We start from the raw sequence: 20,203 nt of genomic DNA, 5'->3' as shown, positions 1-20,203 counted from the left end.
GACTTGGCTGGTGTGAGACCTCAGAACCTCCCCTTAGGTGTGACCCTGGTGTTTGTGTAGAGTCTAGGGTCTCTGACTGGTGGAAAGAAGCATCCCCAAGTCGCCAAGGGAATGGTTCTAAAAGACACTTGCTTGGATCCTACCTATTGAGAATCTGATCCCAGAGGTCTAGAGTAGGGCCTTTGCATGTGTCTTCTGAAACAGCTCCCTGAGTATGGAGAGATGTCCTCATCCAAGGTCCTTTGGGCATTGAAGTATGTATTGCTTGCACTTTCTTTTCTGGTTTTTGTACAGTTGATATTCAATGACTAGCCATCTAGTACATTCTAGATCTTAAATTTGGTCTTTAGTTCATCCAAAAAAAAAGAAATAAGCATCCAGGTCCATTACCACACATGGCCTCATAATGCCGAACTTCGGGTATAATCAGGAACACTTGTTTTTATGTGGTCCAAGCCTCTTAGAAGTATGCAGAGCAGGAAAGAGTTACGGGGACCACTGGGCGATGTTGGAGATCCATAGGAATCTTGTTTTCTCGGTCATGGAACTCCTTCAGAAAGATCCAAAGTCATGTTCCAGGAGGTGGAGTGTATGACATGGTACACTGAGAGCTGACTTCTGCTGTAGAATGTCATGCCCAGTTCACTCCTGGTAGAGGAGTTTAGGAAAGAAAGGATCAGAGGGGCGGCCTAGTGGACACAAATGCCATCCCTTAAAGTGCAGTGGCATCCTAAGCCTTCAAATCAGGAATAGGAGCAGCAGGCAGCCAAGCAAAGCCCCATGGAAGTCAGGCCACCTCTCCACTGCAGGTACACATGGCATGGAATGCCAGCCCTCTCCTGGCGGTGCCCTCAGGGAGCCCTGGGTAGGTAGTCAAGAAGGCAGAATGTTCCTCCTCGTTTTCCATTAGCAGTGCTAAGAGCACATTCACTGTGGGTGAGACCCGGCATGGACAGTCTCCATCTTTATGAAGTCCAGACATCTTCGGGAATACACAGAATGGAGTAGACTCCTCAGAGTTCCCTCTGCCACTTGATTAATTGATCTCGCTGGCCAGGAAACTTAGCATTTGCTAAACTATCCTCAGAGCCACCCAGAATGTTCTAGAAGGGATTCATGCCCCGGGTGGCCCAGATGGTCCCCAAAGTCCTCTGGAACTCAAGATTCCGTGGTTCTAAGAGGCAACTCTAATGCTCTCCGAGGCTTTGTGTCTCCAACCCAAAAAGAGTCTTCCAACACTCTGGTGCCTCAAGAGTCCAAGGCAGCGCTTCTAGAGACTTGAACGTGCATATAAATGACCTGGAGATCTTGCTGCAATGCAAACTCTCATTCAATTGGTCTGGGATGGGGCCTGAGTGCTCACATTTGCAACAAGCTCCCAGGTGATGCGGATGCTGCTTTCCGAAGACCAGGCTTTGATAGTCCGAGGTTCTAGGACATTCAAGAGGCCATCAGCTCACCCTCTATGTACAGCTGCCCTCACCCTGTGCACACGGCCACTGACCCAGAGGGAGGGCAGGAACATTGGCATCGCACTGACTTCTGCCAGCTTTTCCTGATGTGTCCTCACAGTGCATGTCCTTTAAATGTCTCAGTGGCCACTCTTCCTCCACAGCTGCTCCTGGACGCTGGGGCCAAGGTGGAAGGCTCCGTGGAGCACGGCGAGGAGAACTACTCGGAAACACCCCTTCAGCTGGCAGCTGCCGTAGGTAAGAGCCGCTGAGCCTCGTCCCGGCCGAGGGTCTCCACCACCTTGCGCCCTCAGTGTGTCTGTGACTGTATCTTTGCTTTATCCGCTTATAAAACCCCCTTCTCTGGGCTTGCAGGAAATTTTGAGCTGGTTAGTTTGCTGTTGGAGCGTGGTGCGGATCCCCTGATAGGAACCATGTACAGGAATGGAATTTCTACAACCCCCCAGGGTGATATGAACTCTTTCAGCCAGGCCGCAGCCCACGGACACAGGTAGGCTAGGATGGGCCAAAGCCACAAGGTCCCAAGTGGTGCTTGTTAAAAATGCAGATTCCCAGGCCTACCCCAGACCCATTACATCTCTGGATGTGGGGCCCAGAAGCAGGCCAGACCCCAGGCCTGGCCAGAGTGGCCTTAGCCACCAGCTTTCTGCTCAGAGCCAACTCCATGCAGCGCACATCCACTCAGGCTACCTTGTTTTGTCCTTGCCCTGTCAGCTTTCACCTCACAGAGACACCACTTTTTGCCAGTTTGGTCAGAGCCTGTCACCTCAGCTGCCGTGAAGTGAGAAGAACCATTTTAAAAATAATAAAATCCCTTCCAGCCTAAGTTACCACTTATCTACATTTCCTTCAGGGTTTACCCCCTTCCAGTTTTTTGACACACAACCCTAGTAAAGCAGATTCACTGTGGGACCCCGTGTGCAGGCTGATGGTTAGAAGGGCACAGTCCTAGAACCTTCTAGATACTTCTAGATACTTGAGGAAAGCACTTAGCTCCAGGCTGCCCTCAAGGAAACATAGCCAGTCACGCCTCTCCCATCTCCGTCCTCAAAACATCACGCCGGTGGTCAGGGCTCTGAAACCACCACCCCAGAGTTGTTCCCATCATCCCCCTGTTCTCACATGAGTGGGGTCCCCACTTCCCACACCCCATCCCTGCCCTGGAAAAGCCCTTCCATCTCTGAGTGTCTTCCTCTCTGGGTTTATGATTGACAGGAATGTGTTCCGCAAACTGCTCGCTCAGCCAGAGAAGGAGAAGAGTGATATCCTGTCCCTGGAAGAGATTCTGGCCGAGGGGACTGACCTGGCGGAGACAGCCCCGCCTCCCCTGTGTGCCAGCCGCAACAGCAAAGCCAAACTGAGAGCTCTGAGGGAGGCCATGTATCACAGCGCTGAGCATGGCTACGTGGATGTCACAATTGATATCAGGAGCATAGGTCAGTCTGGCACCCTCCACCGCTGGGCACAGCACCCCTGCCCAGCTCTAGGTTACACACACACACACACACACACACACACACACACACATACACATGGGCCCAGGGAACTTCTCATTTGCTGGTTGGATCACTTCCAAGCTAAAACACCCACACCTCCTCAAAGACAGCAGCATCCCTCCCTACCCCCAAAGGCTGATCCTCAGGTCATTTTCTCATGATTCCCAAACTCTGGACCCTGAGAATTTAAGGAATTAGAATCACCTGGGAGCTTGTCTGAATACAGATTGCCAGGCCCTACACCCAGAGGCTCTGCTGTTGAGGGTCTGGATGGACAAAGGCCGGAAATCTTTATGTTTAACAATCATCCCAGGTGGTTCCCAGTGGTTGGTGAATCACTGCCTTAGAGCACCCATATCCAAGAAGCAGTGGCCAGGCAACAGGTAGGATGAGGCTCACCCACTGAGCTTCAGGGTACAAAGCCACTCCTGAGAAAAGCTAGGGTTGGCTCTTCCTTGAGGGAGCTAGCTCAGATCCATCTCTGTGTGTCCAGGGAGCAGGCCAGCTCAGCCTTCCCAGTATGGGGGCAGGAACAGCAGGTCCTAGCATGGGCCTTCAACCTCTGGTATGGCAGGTCAAGGTGGGCAGAGGGCCTGAGGAGAGGCCCCCCTGCCGCCATTCTGGACGTGGGCCTCTCTCTCCGAGTGACTGTTCAGAATGTGGGACATTTGTGCCACTGTGCCGAGGGCCTATTTAGCATGACGCTGAAGCTCCGGACTCTGAATGGCCTACTCCTTATGCCCAGTAGTGGAGCATGCTCTTCATTCCGTGCCTCTCCATGGGGAAGGAGAAGCACATCGCAGCAGTCAGCTGCTGGAGAGGTTTCTGTGAAAGGAGGAAGGCCTGATGAAGCGCCCACAGCGGGAAGAGTTGTTCTGCCCAGGGGAGCGGCAGCAGTACCTTCCAGGCCTTTCTCTGACGTCTGCGCCCATCCTGGCCAGGGCAGTAGATGGTGAGGCCCACCGATGGGTTTCACCAGCTCTGAGCTCTCACTTGGGCATGATGTGCTGCTCATCCTGAGCAGGACTCTAACCCCCCTGAGCTTCTGTCTCCCCAGAAGGCAGAAGGGATAGAGGGGAGCAACGTCAGGACCCAGAAGTATGGGGTAGGCATAAGCAGTGTGTCACATTCTGTGTTCTGCACGATGGTGAGATCTTGTAAAATGCAGCTCCTAGTAAGTGAACAGCGTGCACAGATGGACAGCCATAGCTAAGGGGATTGAATTCTGATCTTTAGTTTCAACATCTGCAAATCTTCAGGGGGAATAAAAAGCAACTTTGGCGCAGTTCATCCCACATCAGGCTCTTGGGCTCGTAATTTGGTGATGTCCTGGGGAAAGGCCAGCTTGCAGATAAAAAAACACGCCTTCTGTTGTGGTTGTTTTCTGTCTTGTCCTCTCCTCCCCTGCACACCCTCCCCGCCCCCTCCCAGGCGTCCCGTGGACACTGCACACGTGGCTGGAGTCTTTGCGGATCGCCTTCCAGCAGCACCGCAGGCCCCTCATCCAGTGCCTGTTGAAGGAGTTTAAGACCATTCAGGAGGAGGAGTACACAGAGGAGCTCATTACCCAAGGCCTGCCCCTGATGTTTGAGATCTTGAAAGCGAGCAAGGTAGGAGAAGTTTAATGCTGTTGCGGTCAGCTGGCGGCAGCAAGCAAGCAAGGCGGGAGGCTCACGAGCTCAGCAGTCCTTAGCCTGGTCCCGCCCTTCGGGCAGGAATCCTGCAGTCACGGCCACCAGCGGCACGTGTGCCCGGCTGGCTAAAGCCACTTGTGCAGTCATTTGTGGGGCGCTGTTCTGCGGAGCACCTGCTATGTCCCAAGGCCCTTGGGCACATGAGACAAAGTGGAGAGACACCTTCTAACCCAGGGAATTTACAGGAAAGCTGGGGTGATCATGCCAACACATGTGCCCCAAGGGCATCTGAGGTTTATGAAACAGTGTTAAATTGGGTGGCGTGGGCTCTGAGAGGTGTGAGTCGGTGTCACGGAGGTGTCACAGAGGTGCTGAGACTTGAGAGGCCCGAATGGACAGATAGGAATCTGGTGGAAAGAGGGAAACGGTACAGCACCCTTGATCAACGGGATACAGACCCTGCCAAGGATCCTGGAGAGCCAGACCCTGGAGAAAGCTTTCTGGGTACAGAGGATCAGATGAGTGTCACCCCTTCCTCACAGGTCTCCCTGTTCCTGCAACAGGGAGATGCTGTCACCCCATTAGAACATCAGTCCGGCCCATGGGCCATCATGAGATCAATTCTGAAAACTTTCTTTGGGGTCCTTTGCTTGGCGATACCATATGGATGTCCGGTCCCAGCCAGCGGGCCCTGTGGCTTTACTGTGTAAGCAACTGGAGCGCTTTGAGGAGGGATAGCCGTGGCATGCCCAGCCCCCAGCCATCCATTGGAGTGCGGAGCCAGGGGCAGAGGGAGGAGGTGACAGATGCCCCATCACTGTGGCCACGGAAGTGCCAAAGGTGACCAGTCTGCCTGAGAGGCTCTGAGGAGTTTGTGCATCAAGTACCACATACCGAGGGCTCCTCAGTGGGTCCCAAGAGCCCACGTAGCACAGTGGTTCAGGGCGTGGACTCTGGAGCCAAACTGTGGGAATTTAAACCTCACTATACCGCTTACCAGCCTTATGACCCCAGTCAAGTTACTTGACTTCCCTCTGCCTCAGTTTCCCTACCTGAAAATGGGGACAATAATTATACTAACCTCTTAGGGTGGTTGTGAAGATAAAATGAGTCAGTGCCCTTCAAACTGTCCCTGCAACTCCGTGAGTGCTTTATACGTCATAAAGATGGCCTCACCAGAGGATGTGGCACCTCCAGGATGTCCCCAAAGGTGTTCTGTAAAAACCATCCCCTCAAAATATTTAGCACCCCATTGCAGCGCACATATCAACCAGCCATGAGTACTGACCTGAGAACGGGCCAAACATCAGCTCTTTCTGCAGGCTAACATTGGATTACTCACAATTTCTCTCCTGCGGAGTCTTGAATACCCTAATTCACAAAGGCAATCAGGTGTTTCCCAAACTCATTTGACCTTGGAACTCTTTTATCACGAACTGTCTCAAGACACAAGTAAGGATTTTTTTTAAGCTAAAATACGTATTTTATATGCCATATATATGCTATATGCCAGGCACTCTTTGAAGCACATTCTAAGGATTAACTCATTTAATCCTCACAAACAACCTTTGAAGGAGATAATGTTCTTATCTGCATTTAACAGATGGGTAGACCGAGACACAGAGAAGGTGATCACTTGCCCAAGGCCACACAGTTGTGTGGCACAGCTGGGCTTGAACCCAGGCAGCCTGGCTCTAGCACCAGCTTCTCATCACTTTGCTCCAGAACAGCTTTTATAGAAGCATAGGGTCCCTCTCAGACCATGGAACCTCTGATATCTCTGGGGCAATGGGCCTGTAAACTTGCAGGGCAGTGTGGGTTCCCCTTGCCAGGCTGCCCAAAGAGTGAAGAGGGGAGCAGAGAGCTGCCTTCTCTGGATGGCAGGGGTGGCCCAACAGCAAAGCAGCAGCAGCATGGCCCCTCAGCTGTCTGAGCCTCAAGCACCTGGCCTGGGGTCCAGAGCTGCGCTCATGAAGTATTCTTATCCGCAGCCTAGCCTTAATCCACAGTCTCAGGGCTCACTGCAGCTGGATTTGACGGAAGCCCCACCAGGACCCAAAATGGGAGTGGGAGTGCCAGTCCTTGGGTAATGAGCCGCAGTGATTCCACAGGCAGCAAAACCTGATGGAAGCATTTCAAGACCAAACTTCCCCATGCCCTTTACCCCTCCAACTTTGAATGAATGAATGAATGAAGGAATGAATGGCGCTTTCACCTGCAATTACCTAGGAAACCACTTTAGTGAAAAACGTTTCTAAGTCTGGAATTCCCAGGGGTAGGTGTTCTAACTTGTTCTCACTTGTTTGTTTTTGGTTCCTTGGTTTTTGTTTGTTCCTTTTTTCAGGCTATAATGGGAATTCCACAGATTACTGAGGCATCCTGTGTATTAAGTAAACCTAGTCTATGAAATTTTTTAAAAAGATTTTATTTATTTATTCATGAGAGACACAGAGAGAGAGAGGCAGAGACACAGGCAGAGGGAGAAGCAAGCTCCATGCAGGGAGGCTGATGTGGAACTCGATCCCGGGTCTCCAGGATCACGCCCTGGGCTAAAGGCGGTGCTAAACCGCTGAGCCACCCGGGCTGCCCATGAAATTTTTTTATTAAACTTTATTTTGGTGTTTTGGAGTGTGACATACAGAAAATTGCCGAGATCATAACTATAGAGCCTAATGAATTTCCACAGGTAAACCTACTGTGTGATCAGCACCAAGGCCAAGAAAGAGAACATTACTAGCGCCCTAGCAAGCCTTTTCAGTCTTATTCAGCTACCCACTAAAGGGCAGCCAGTAGCTGGGAGGGGCCTTTGCCGGGGAATGTGGACTAGAACCCGCCCTGGGCCAGCGATCCTGATCTTCAGGGATGGAGGGAGCCAGGTCCCAGGGAGGAGCAAGCAGTCTGGGAACATTGTGCTTTCAAGTTGGGTTTGCTTTCCTAGGGGCTCGTTGGCGACCCCTACTGGTGAACTGCGATATTCCCGCACCATGTACCCCGAAGGGAAGAGAGAAGAAGGCGTGACCCATTTCCCAGGGCTGCATTGTGAAGCCAAGCAGTCCCAGAGCATGAGTAGTATTCCTCTGGTCAAAAGAAGACTGGAGAGAGATGGTGGCAGAAAAATTCAGAGAGTTGAGAAAGCGCTGTAAAGCTGTGCCTTCCAGCGTGTCCTATTGGAGAATAGTAGTAGCCACACATCACACAACTGCCCAGCAGTATTCCTTCTCCTTCCATTAAAGGATTCCTGTTCAGATCGCATCTGCCATTCTGTGTGGACAGGTACCTGGTTTTATCAGATGATCAGTAATAGTGGATAAGGACCTAGAAATCCCATAAATAAATTCTCTTTATGGTTAGCTACAAATATCCAGCTGTCCTAAAAAGTGAAGCATATACCCTCCCATCCTTGACTTGTGCTCCTTTAGACATTCCTTGAAATCTGGCTGCAGATGGGCTTCTTGTTCCTTCTTCTTAATTTTAATTTCCAAAGAATTCAGCATCTCTAGATTTCCCAGGAGCAGAACAATATAGTCATTTCTTAGTATACATCTGTTTAAAGAAAGTTCCTGGCCCATTTCTCCCACGCATAATGCCCCAGGGCATTGATTCATTCAGCAGTCATGAGGGCTCACTATGCAATAATAGGACAGACACCTTCTTTATCCTCCTGAAATTTGCTGTGTCCAGGGGAGGTGCAGACAGGGAACAAGGAAATGGATCAGAAGAGAGTGGGAGCTTGATAAATGCTATGAAAAAAAAAAAAAGGCAAAATTAAGACAATGACCGAATCTCTGGGGGTGGGGCAGGCAAGGTGTAAAGATGTAAAGAAGAGATGTAAAGAAGGTCTCCCTAAGAAGGTAGCATTTGAACAATCACCAAAGTGGGGGAAAGTGCAGCCATGCAGAGGTCTAGAGCAAAAGCATCCCAAGTGGGTGAGTGTAGTTGCTGAGGCTCTTAGTGGAGACATGCTTGGGTGTGTGGAGGCAACAGGAAAATCAGCAAGGTGACCAAGGCAGTGGGATACAGGAAGAAGTACTGTAGATAAAAATCAGATTGCACAAACTCTTTCTCCATGGTGAAAAGTGTGGGTGTCCCTCCATGTGCAGTGAATAGAACACCACTGGAGGTTTTGGACAGAGACAAGACCCGATCTTTGGGGTTTTTTTCTTGTAGTTTATACACCTTTTTACTTTTTCTCAATTTTTAATTGAAATAGCTTAGTTTTTTAAACTTTTGATTTTGAGGTCATTGTAGATTCCATGCAGTTGTAAGAAAAAATACAGCAGTAGCCCTCAGTACCCTTTACTCAGTCTCCCCCATTGGCAATATCTTACTAGAACTATGGTAAAATATCACAACCACGATACTGATGGGATATAGTCAACATGCAGAAAATTTTTATCACCTGCAGGATTCCCTCATGTTGCACTCCTGTAGCCAAACCCATTTCTCTTGTGCCACCACCCCATCTTTACCCACTGGGAACTGCTAATACGTTCTCCATTTCTCTAATTTTATTTTAAGAATGTAATTTCAACTGTGCCTGGGTGGCACAGTTGGTTAAGCATCTAACTCTTGGTTTTGGCTCAGGTCGTGATCTCAGGGTGGTGAGATCAAGACCTGCATCAGGCTCCACGCTCAGTGTGTAGCCTGCTTGAGATTCTCTCTCCCTCTGCCCCTCCTTTCCTGCTCTCTCTCTCTCTCTGTCTCTGTCTCTAGGAAATAAGTCTTTTTTTAAGAAAACGTAATTTCAGTAGAATCATACAGTATGTGACTTTTCAGATTTGGATTTTCTCATTCAGCATAATTCCCTGAAGAATCATCAGGTCATTGGATGTATTCATAGTCTGTTTCTTTTCATTGCCGAGCAGTGCTCCATGGCATGGACATACCATGGTTTGTATAACTGCTCACCCACTGAAGGACAGTAGAATTGTTTCCAGTTTCAAGCTATTACAAATACAGCTGTTGTAAACATTCACACTCAGGTTTTTATGCAGATGTATGTCTTCATTTCTTTGGGATTAATGCCCAGGAGTGCCATCACTGGGTGGTATGGTAGTTGTGTGATTCGTTTTTTAAATAAAGGGCTAAACTGCTTTCGAGAGCGGCTGTACCATTCTACATTCCCACCAGCAAAGTAGGAATGATCCAGTTTCTCTACATCCTCGCTGTTTGGTATTGTTGCTCTTTTTTATTTTAGCCATTCTGATAGATATGGAAGTGACATCTTGTGGTTTTAATTTCCATTTCCCTAAATGGCTAATGGTGTTGAACATATTTTCATGTGCTTATCTGCCATCTGTACATCCTCTTCAGTGAAATGCCTCTTTGTGTCTTTGCCTGTGTTCTAATTAAGTTGTTTGCTTTTTAACTGCTGATTTTTGAGTGATACTTATCTTTTGTCAGATAATGTGGTCTGCCAGGATTTTCTCGCATTCTATAGCTTTTCTTTTTATCATCTTGGCAGGGTCTTTCACAGAGCAAAAGCTTTTAATTTTGAGGAAATCTTATTGATCAATTTTTATTATAATGGAGAGTCTGCTTTGGGTATCAAGTATTAGAACTCCTTGCCTTGCCCTAAATCGTGAATATGTCCTCATATTTTTTTCCCTAGAAATTTTAGTTTTATGTTTTATACTGATGTGATTGATTTTGTATTAATTTTTGTATGAGGTGTGAGACTTACATCAAGGTTTTCTGGGTTTCGTTTGTGTGTTTTTGTTGGCTTTGGTTTGCTCGTTTTTGCCAGGGGATGTTTAGTATCTCATCTCCATTTGTTGGAAAAGCTGTCTCTCCTTCATTGAATTACTTTTGCACATTTGTCAAAAGTGAGTTGGGCATATTTGTGTGGGTCTATTTCTGGGTTCTCCACTCTGCTCACTGATTTATGTGTCATCCTTCCACCATTACTATACAGTCTTGATTAGCATAGCTAAAACATAAATCTTGAAGTTAGGTAGACTTATTTTTCCATTTTATTCTCTTTTTTTGAAAATTATTTTAGCTATGTTCTTTGTCTTTCCATATAAATTTTGTGGGGGGGTTTTCAAGTAAATTCTACCCTCAATGTGGGGCTGGAACTCACCACCCTGAGATCAAGAGTCTCAGTTCTATTGACTGAGCCAGCCAGGTACCCCTCCATATAAATTTTAGAATAAACTTGCTATATTAACAACAACAACAAAAATCTTGCTGATATTTTAATGGGAATTGTGTTAAACCTCTATATTGATTCAGTTAGAATTGACATCTTTACTGTATTAAATCTTTCAGTTTATGAATTGTATGTCTCTTCATGTACTTAGATTGTCTTTGATATATTTTTTAAGATTTATTTATTTTAGAGAGAGCAGGGGGAGGGGCAGAGGATGAGAGAGAATCCTAAAGCAGACTCCCTGCTGAGTGAGGGGAGCCCAATGCTTGCTCGACCTCAAAACCCTGAGATCGTGTCCTGAGCCAAAATCGAGATTTGGCTGCTTAACCGACTGGGCCACCCAAGCATCCCAATCATCTTTGATTTCTTTCATGAACACTGTGGAGTTTGCTGCATAAAAGTCTTGTTTTGTTAGATTTATATATACTTTTTTTTACCAATTGTAAATACAGTATATATATATAAATATATTTTTAACAATTGTAAATACAGTATTTTTATTTTTCTTTTGTCCATGTGTTCATTGTTAACACAGAGAAATACACTTGATTTTTGTATGTTTATCTTGTATTCTACAGCCCTGTTGAACTTGTTTATTCCAGGAATTCTTTGTCGATTTACTGGGATAATCTTGTCACCTGCAAATAAAGACCTTCCTTTTCAGTCTGACCCTGAAGATTTCTTTAGGGGATAGATTTTTTAAAATTATGAATTCAATTTCTTTCTTATCTATACAGCTATTCAAATTATCTATTTAATATTGAGATGGGGTACTTTTTTTCAGGGAATTGATTCATTTTATCTGCATTGACAGATTTATGTGGATAGAGTTGTTCATCATAATCCCCCTTATTATCTTTCTGATGTCTACAGTCTGTAGTGATAGACTCTGTTTCATTCCTGATTTTTTAATGTGTCCTCTTTTTCCTTTGTCATTCTTCCTGGAGGTTTGTCAGTTTTATTCATCTTTTCAAAGATCCAGCTCTTTGTTTCATTATTTTTTTTTAATTTTTATTTATTTATGATAGTCACACAGAGAGAGAGAGAGAGAGGCAGAGACACAGGCAGAGGGAGAAGCAGGCTCCATGCACTGGGAGCCCGACGTGGGACTCCATCCCAGGTCTCCAGGATCGCGCCCTGGGCCAAAGGCAGGCACTAAACCGCTGCGCCACCCAGGGATCCCTCTTTGTTTCATTATTTTCTCTACTATTTTTGTGTTAACTTTCATTGATTGCTACTCTTATCTTTATTATTTGCTTGCTTTGAGCCTGGTTTGCTTTTCTTTTTCCAGGTTCTTGAGTAGGAGTTTATATTATTGATTTGAGACTCTTCCTCTTATATATACATTGGATACTGTACATATCCTTCGCACTGCTCTAGCTCTGTACCACAAATTTTGATGTGTTGTTTTCACTTTTCATTCAGTTCAGTGTTATTATTTCCTTTGGAATCCTTTTTTGACTTATGGATTATTTCACAGTCTGTGTCGTTTCCAAATGTTTAGAGACTTTCTTATTATCTGTTATTGATTTCTAGTTTGACTCCATTGTGGTCAGAGAATACCTTCTGTATTACTTATTTTAAGTTTCTGAGTTTGGCTTTATGGCCCTAAGTATGGTCTCTCTTGATATCATCATGAACACTTGAAAATACTGTTTTCTGCTGTCATCAAGAGGAGTGGTCTATAAATGTCGATTAGACTCTATTGGTTGATGGTGGTGTTGAGTTCTTCATATCCTTCGGATTTTTCTATCTTATCAATTCAAATAGGGGTGTTGAAGTCTCCAACTATAATTGTGAATTTGTCTGTTCTGTCAATTCTGTCAATTTTTGAATCACATATAAGGCAGCTCTGTTGTTTGGTGCATACATATTTAGAACTAAAATGTCTTCTTTGTGATTAACCCCTTTATCATTAAATAATGCCTCTTTCTGCTTCTGTCAATTTTCTTTGCTCTGAAGTCCACTTTATCTAATATTTTTAACATAGCCACTCATACTCCTTTGATTAATATTTGCATTTTTTTCACCCTTTTACTTTCAACCTGCCTTTTTCATTATATTTGAAGTGATTTTCTTGTAAACAGTTGGGCTTTTTCATCCACTTTGCCAATCTCTGTCTTTTAATTGGTATATTTAGACCATTTATATTTTATTGTTACTTTAGAGCTTATGTCTGCCATCTTATTTTTGTTTTCTGTTTGGTTTCTCTACCTTTGGTTCTCCTTTCCCTGCCTTCCTGTGGGTTACTCGAATATTTTTTTAATTCCATTTTTATTTGTCTGCAATGTTTTTGATAGCTTTTATATAGCTTCATATAGCTTTTCTAGTGGTTGTTTGCAGTATTACAAATACCTAACAGCATAGTCTACTGGTACCATCATTTCACCAGTTCAAGTGAAATAAAGAAATCTTACCTCCCTTTATGTGCATTTACCCCCCTCCACTTATGACATAATCATCTTTAAATATTTCCTGTACATACATTTAGAACTGCATCAGACACTGTTACAATTTTTGCATCAACCATCAAACATAATTAGGAAACTCAAGAGGAGAAAGTGGGCCTATTATGCCTACCCATATTCTTGTTTACCATGTTCTTTCTTTCTTCCTGAAGTTTCAAGTTTACTTTTATATCCTTTCCTTTCAACATAGAGAACTTTCTTCAGCCATTCTTTTAGCGTAGGCCTCTTTGTGACAAATTCTCTAGTTTTCCTTCATCGGAGAATGTCTGATTTCCCTTTCATTACTAAAAGATACTTTCACTGGTTATTATTTGCTTGATATTTTCCTTTAAATCAACTTACCAGCTGTTAAATGCACTTAGGAAATGCTGTAGTACTACCATAAAGAGAGCCTGCATTACTTGCCATGAATAGAGGGTACATACCAAAACACACAGGTGACTATTTAAAAGCAATTTATTGTGTGTTCGATTTCATCTCAGACCCAGTTTCAGTGACAGACATGGGACTGGGCACTGTCCTCATGGAACTCTGTCTGGTGCCCCTCCCATCTCTTTGGTACCCCTTCCTAATACCTTTCCCAGGTGTGCACCAGCAGACAGAGGCTCATTGTTCACAGGTCAACCTAGTGTATTCCACAAGGGAGAACCCGTCTAGGGATGAACCACTGTTGAGGATGGCTTGAGGCAGAGAACTCACTGCCATTGTCCCCTGAAAGTAACAGTATTTCCACCATTTCCAGATTTTGAGATGTGGCTTTTTTCACCTTTTAGCATTTCACAACTTGAAGTGGGTCTTTGAACATGAATGTGTGTATTTAATGCAGTGAGGTGGGTTTTTTTTCTCTTCCTAAAAGCTGCCATTAATTGTATGACATTTTAGAATCTAGAAGAAAAGAGAAATTGGTTTGAATTATAAGAAATTGCTGTTTGGGGGGTTAAGAATGGTCAAATCTCAGCACTTTCCTTTGGTTCAGCCTAATGGTATGTTATGATGCGTAATCCTTTTTAGCTCTCCTAGCAACCTCACCGAGCAGATATTTTTAATCCACTTTGGAAGAGGGCAGCAAAGCCCGGAGACGCTGAGTAACTTTCCTAAGGTCACAGAGCTAGTGAATGAGGAGCCAGGACCGGGACCCAGCCTCATCTGGTCCTGCTGTCCATGGTTTTACCACTTCATAGAACCCCTGCCTAACACACCTAAAAAGGACCTTTGGGATCAATCCCAGCATTCCTTTCTGAAGAAAAGAAAATGTTTTGGTGCCTTCTTAGGAGAGAAGTGAGGGTCAGAGGAAAAGAGGAAAGATGTCATCCCACATTCACAGGAGCCCGTCTCAGGAATCACCTGCCAACCATGACATTAAGAACTTCACTTCATTCCCCTTTTGTTCTATGTAGCCATAGTTCTGAATCCTGAGGACCCAAGTTCACTCTATACGTCCACCCAGCATTTTCTATGAGAGACCTGAATGGCTGGTACCTAGCAGCATACCAGTTACAACCACTAACCAGGTGCTGTGTCCTTGGGCTCAGGCAGACGCCCACTCAGCCCCAGCCCCTGCCTCCTCCTCCTCCTGCTCCGGGGGGCTTGCCCTGGCCTCCCAGGTCAGAGCTTGCATGCACAGACTGGCACACTGCCCCTGAGAGTCAAGCCTTGTGGCGCCTTTCCCTAAAAGCACGTCTCTTCCATGTGCAGCTCAGAGGAGGATATAGGCATCTTCCCAGCACAACTACCCCACCTACCCATGCCTCTAAAATAGAGTGAGCCTCGAGTTTGGTTAATTCCATTCTGCTGTCTTCAGGTTTGGGTCCAGAGTTAACCAAACTCAAAAGATAACCCAGTTCACTGCCCCAAACTGACCATCTAACCCAGCGGCTCTCACCCCACTGGAGCTATTAACTGATACTAATTACAGCACCCCGTCTTGCTCAGAGGGGCCCTCCTGGAGTCCTAATTCATTCTGGGTGCCAGAGACCTGGATCGAATGATACCAACAATCCCTCTCCCTGAGGAAACACACAGAGAGGGGCACAGAACAGATGCCTCAACAAACACAGATGAATTCAAGGACAGAGTGGGGAGTCTTCTCTTGGGATTCTGGCATCTGAAAGAGAGGTGGCCAGAAAGCCTTGAGAAAGGCAGCATTTTGGGTCCTGACATGGGAACCATCACCATCAACCATCACATAGTGTTCAGCACTTAGCAGATGCCAAATAGATCCTTAAAAAAAGAGTTAATGCTTGAATGGCTGCATCCCTTATCACACGGGGTCATGTTCACATTCGTGAAGACTTGAGGGGATGAATGAATAAGGCCCAGGGAACTGTCAGTGTCCACTTTGACCCTTGAATCTTCCTCTTTCCCTTTCTCTTGAACTTCTAATATTTTCATCATAATGATCCTGTTTCCTCATTGGGCAGATTTTTTTTTCCAATAATAGACTTCATTTTTTAAAATGGTTTGAGATTTACAGAAAAATTGAGACAATAGCACAGAGTTCCCCATACAGCCCCTCATCCACATTCCCCTATTATTAACACCTCACACTGGTATGATACATGTGTTATAATTAATGAGCCAACATTGATACATTATTATTAGCTAAATTCCATTCTTGATTCTTATCTCCTTAGGTTATTTTTAAGATTTTATTTATTTATTCATGAGAGACACAAGAGAGAGGCAGAGACATAGGCAGAGGGAGAAGCAGGCTCCCTGTGGGGAACCCGATGCAGGATTCCATCCCAGGACCCCAGGATCACGACCTGAGCCAAAGGCAGACACTCAACCACTGAACCACCCAGGCGTCCCCCTATTTCCTTAGCTTTTGTCTAATGTCTTCTGTTTCAGGATCCCATCCTAGACCCACATTATTCCTCTTTTTTTATTATTATTTTATTTATTTATTCATGAGAGACAGAGAGAGGCAGAGACCCAGGCAGAGGGAGAAGCAGGTTCCATGCAGGGAGCCCGATGTGGGACTCGATCTGAGGTCTCCAGGATCACAACCTGAGCCAATGGCAGATGCCAAACTGCTGAGCCACCTGGGCTGCCCCACATTATTCCTCTTGACAGAGACCACTTCTCAGATTCATTTTTGGTGACCTTGATAAATTATGAGGAGTAATAGTCAGATATACCATCAAGGATGCCCCCTAGTGGAATAGGGGATGTTTTTCTCATGATTAGACTGGGTTTGGAGAGGAAGACTACAGAGGTCAAATGCCATTCCCACCACATCCAGGGCACATATTCTCCATGTGAGTGTTCAGTGCTGGTGCTGACCTTGTTCACCTTGCTGAGGTTGGCACTTGTCAAGATTTTCACCTGCAGTGAGAAAATCTTATTCCTTTCCCCTTTTCCCAATCTTCTCCTTGGAATTGAGTCATGATGTGCAGCCCTCCCCCTAGGAGTGGCCAGTGATTCTCCTCCCAAATAACTTACAAGTATTTAAGGATTGTCCCGTTGGACCAGACATGGTCAATCCTTGTCTTTACTTTCTCGGGTGACACAACACAAACTGAGGTTAGACCACCACCACCAATCAATCCATCACAGTCCCCACAGAGGCTTAGGCCTCTGTCACAGGCCACGGAGTCCAGGAAGTAGATCTTCATTCCTTCACCCGAGGTGGTTAGACATACCCTGCTGGGGATTAGCAAGACCTATGCCAATCATCACAGAGCACATTTTGGGCAGCACATTTTGCAGACACAGCCCGCCTCTTTTCTGCAATCCCCAAGCACTCACTGAGCTTTCACAGTGAAAGCTCACCCTAGTGGGCTGGGGTCACAAGGATCATGAAATATGAGGCCACCTGGGCCAACTCTGGATGAGATGTAGTAGTGTTCTATCGCCACAGAGCAAGTTACCACAGCGCAGAGGCCGAAAACAACACTTGCTTATTATTTTGTGGTTTCCTTGGGTCGGAAACCAAGGCCAGTATCTTTCTGGGCTCTCTGCTTAGGGTCTCACAGAGACCCAACATCAGTGTCAACAGGGCTGTGTTCCTTCCTGGAAGCTCCACGGAAGAATCCCTGAATCAAACTCATTCTGGTTTGGGTAGAATTGAGTTCCTGGTGGTTATAGGACTAAGGCCCCATTTCCTTGCTGGCTGCCAGCTCGGGGTCCCCTTTTACTCCCAGTTTTGTTACCCACACTCCCCCACTCAAGCTGGCCGTGTGGTCCCCTCCATCTCTGTACATCCAGTCCTTCTTGGGCTTCAAATCCCTGTGGCTTCCTATTCTCCCCCATCCTTCTGAGTTCTTCTTCTGCCTTTAATTTTAAGGGCTCATGTGATTACATTGGGCCTGCTCAGCTCATCGAGAATAATATACTTATTTTAAGATCAATTTAAAGCTTAGCAAGAAATAAAATCTTTAAAAAAGGAGCGGGGGCACCTGGGTGGCTCAGTGATTGAGCATCTATCTGCCTTTGGCTCAGATGGTGATCCCAGGGTCCTGAGATCAAGTCCTGAATTAGGCTCCTAGCAGGGAGCCTGCTTCTCCCTCTGCCTGTGTCTCTGCCTCTCTCTGTGTCTCTCATGAATAAATAAATAAAATATTTTTAAAAATAAATAAAGCTTAGCAAGTAACCTTAATCATTCCAGTAGAGCACCTTTTGCCCTGTAATGTAATATATTTACAGGCATGGTATCCCACAATACTCTCAGTCTCAGGATTTGGGGGGTACAGTATTCTAGGGGGCTGAAGTGCTGACAACACAGTGCATCTCTTTTTTTTTTTAATTTTTTATTTATTTATGATAGTCACAGAGAGAGAGAGAGAGAGAGAGAGAGAGAGAGAGAGGCAGAGACATAGGCAGAGGGAGAAGCAGGCTCCATGCACCGGGAGCCGGACGTGGGACTCGATCCCGGGTCTCCAGGATCACGATCACGCCCTGGGCCAAAGGCAGGCGCTAAACCGCTGCACCACCCAGGGATCCCCCACAGTGCTTCTCAAACATTAGTGTGCATGGGAATCATCTGCAGAGCCCAATGCTATGGATTCTGAGTCAGTGGGCCTGGAGTGAGCATCTGCATTTCTGGCAGGCTCCCAGGCCACCCTGCTGCTGGTGGTCTATGAAACACATCGTAAGTGGCAGGCTTTAGACCAGGAGAAACAAATATCAGCCTCCAGCTCAAGTCAAACTCAGGAGAGAATATTCATACATAAACCTGTGGCTTTCAAGCCTGAGAGATTACCAGAATATTTGTTAAAATCCAATTTGGCTGGACCCCACCCCCAGTGTTTCTGAGTCAGAAAGTCTGGAATGGGACCTGGGAATCTGAATTTCCAGCCCTTTGATGCTGATGCTGCCACTTTGAGTACACCTGCATAAAGCCATGAGACAGGCAGTCACTTTTTGAGTGTTGAGAGGAACATTTAGCATCTTTTGGTCAAAAGGCATCATCTTTGAAAGCAGAATTCCTTTTGTCCAATATTGATTGCATCCCCTTAGGCGCCTCTGTGGATCATGTCTGAGGCAACATGGTGCCTTGTGGGATCTCATCTCCTTTAATCAAATGATTGATTTTCTTTTCATGTGTTGAGCTGTATCCTTCTGCTTCGGGAGCATGATGAAACAAATTCAAGAATATCTCAAACCGCTGACGTCATCAGTCGTCCCCAACCCATCTTTTAAAATCAAAAATAATATTTGTTTGTATTACAAAAACTCCTATTTGTTGTAGAAAATACAGATAAAAAGAAAAGGGGAAACATCATAAGCCCACCCAAAGGTGGTGACTCTACTCTTCCAGACATTCCCTATGCATATCCATCACTCTAAGTATATATATATAGAGGGGTTTATTTCCAAAAATACATGGTACAAACTGTGTTGTAACCTACTTTTCTTAATATATTGTAAATGTCTTTCTACCTCATTCCCATTTTCAGCCCCTAGCCTCAACCCCCTTCACCCAATGAAAAGCATCAAATGCTGTGATCGTGGCTTCCCTCCCACACACCTGCGGTTGAAGTGAGATTAATGACCAGCAGTGGGTCCCAAGGGGGAGAGGCGAAAACATGAAGGACACAGGACAACTGAAACAGGCTCCTTTGTGCCTGAGTGATCGGAGGCAGCTGTAGTCCTGCATCACAGAATTTGTCCCCCACAACCCCCCTTTTTTTTTTGGAGATCATGATTCAGCTGAGCATTCCTGGATCCGGATATGCTTCAGCACCAAAAATCATATTCCTAAGAAAGCTGAATCAGGAGCATTTGTGTCTGGGTAATGGCGAGCACAGTCACGGGATCACAAGGGCTTCCTGCTGCTATTTTCAGGATAATTCCTTGCTTCCAGAAATGTGGAGTATTGATAAAGGTGTGTTTGGGGTTTAAAAAAAAAAACAAACCTTATTTTCCACTCTGTGAGCTGTCAAACTGCTTTCCAATGGGTGGTAAATGATTGAAGCAAGAAGAAAGGATTTAATTACAAATTAAGCTTTCACCTGTGAACAAACCAGAAAGAGACAACAGACAACATGGCAAGCAAATCCAGATCCTGCTGAGCAAATTGAATATATGAAGTCTGGGGGTGGAGTGGCGGGGGGTGCTTCTCTTGGAACCTGCCAGAAGTTTGTGGGTCCCGCTAGCCTGGGGTCAGGCATTTGTGCTGACAGCTTGGGTGAGGCCGTGCAGGGGCCACCAGTGTGAACTGTTTGTTCTTTTCTGCAGAATGAGGTCATCAGCCAGCAGCTGTGCGTCATCTTCACTCACTGCTACGGGCCCTACCCCATCCCCAAGCTCACAGAGATCAAGCGCAAACAGACCTCGCGCCTGGGTGAGTGCCTCACCGCGCCCAGCCCTGCGATGTTGTGTTGTGGTTTGAAGACACAGAGGTAGCAGACACCCCAAAGAAAGTAGGCGGTATGGGAGGGTACATAAGGTGGGTACAGGAGTCAGGCAAGTGGAGACCGTGGTAACCTTTATCACGTGATAGCCGGAGACTCTACCTTGGAAATGTGGACAGGGAGAC

The 20,203-nt window shown here is 45.9% G+C and overlaps 1 protein-coding gene across 3 annotated transcripts in view; it reads left to right on the top strand.

The window, feature by feature from the left end:
* Positions 1 to 20,203, top strand: part of BTBD11 (BTB domain containing 11) — a 310,110-nt gene that overhangs the window by 264,841 nt on the left and 25,066 nt on the right. For 2 of the 3 annotated variants that reach the window (XM_038550770.1, XM_038550771.1), the window contains exons 8-10: positions 1,616 to 1,709; positions 4,400 to 4,578; positions 19,903 to 20,008. In XM_038550770.1, the coding sequence (XP_038406698.1) occupies positions 1,616 to 1,709; positions 4,400 to 4,578; positions 19,903 to 20,008 (379 nt within the window). Of the gene's footprint in view, positions 1 to 1,615; positions 1,710 to 1,826; positions 1,963 to 2,687; positions 2,909 to 4,399; positions 4,579 to 19,902; positions 20,009 to 20,203 lie in introns of all 3 variants that reach the window. The other variant, XM_038550769.1, reaches the window with a different exon arrangement.

This window comes from Canis lupus, chromosome 10 (genome assembly GCF_011100685.1).
Source record: "Canis lupus familiaris isolate Mischka breed German Shepherd chromosome 10, alternate assembly UU_Cfam_GSD_1.0, whole genome shotgun sequence".
Taxonomy (NCBI): Eukaryota; Metazoa; Chordata; class Mammalia; order Carnivora; family Canidae; genus Canis; species Canis lupus.
Note: the sequence above shows the minus strand (reverse complement) of the source record. Positions and strands in the feature narration are given on the sequence as shown.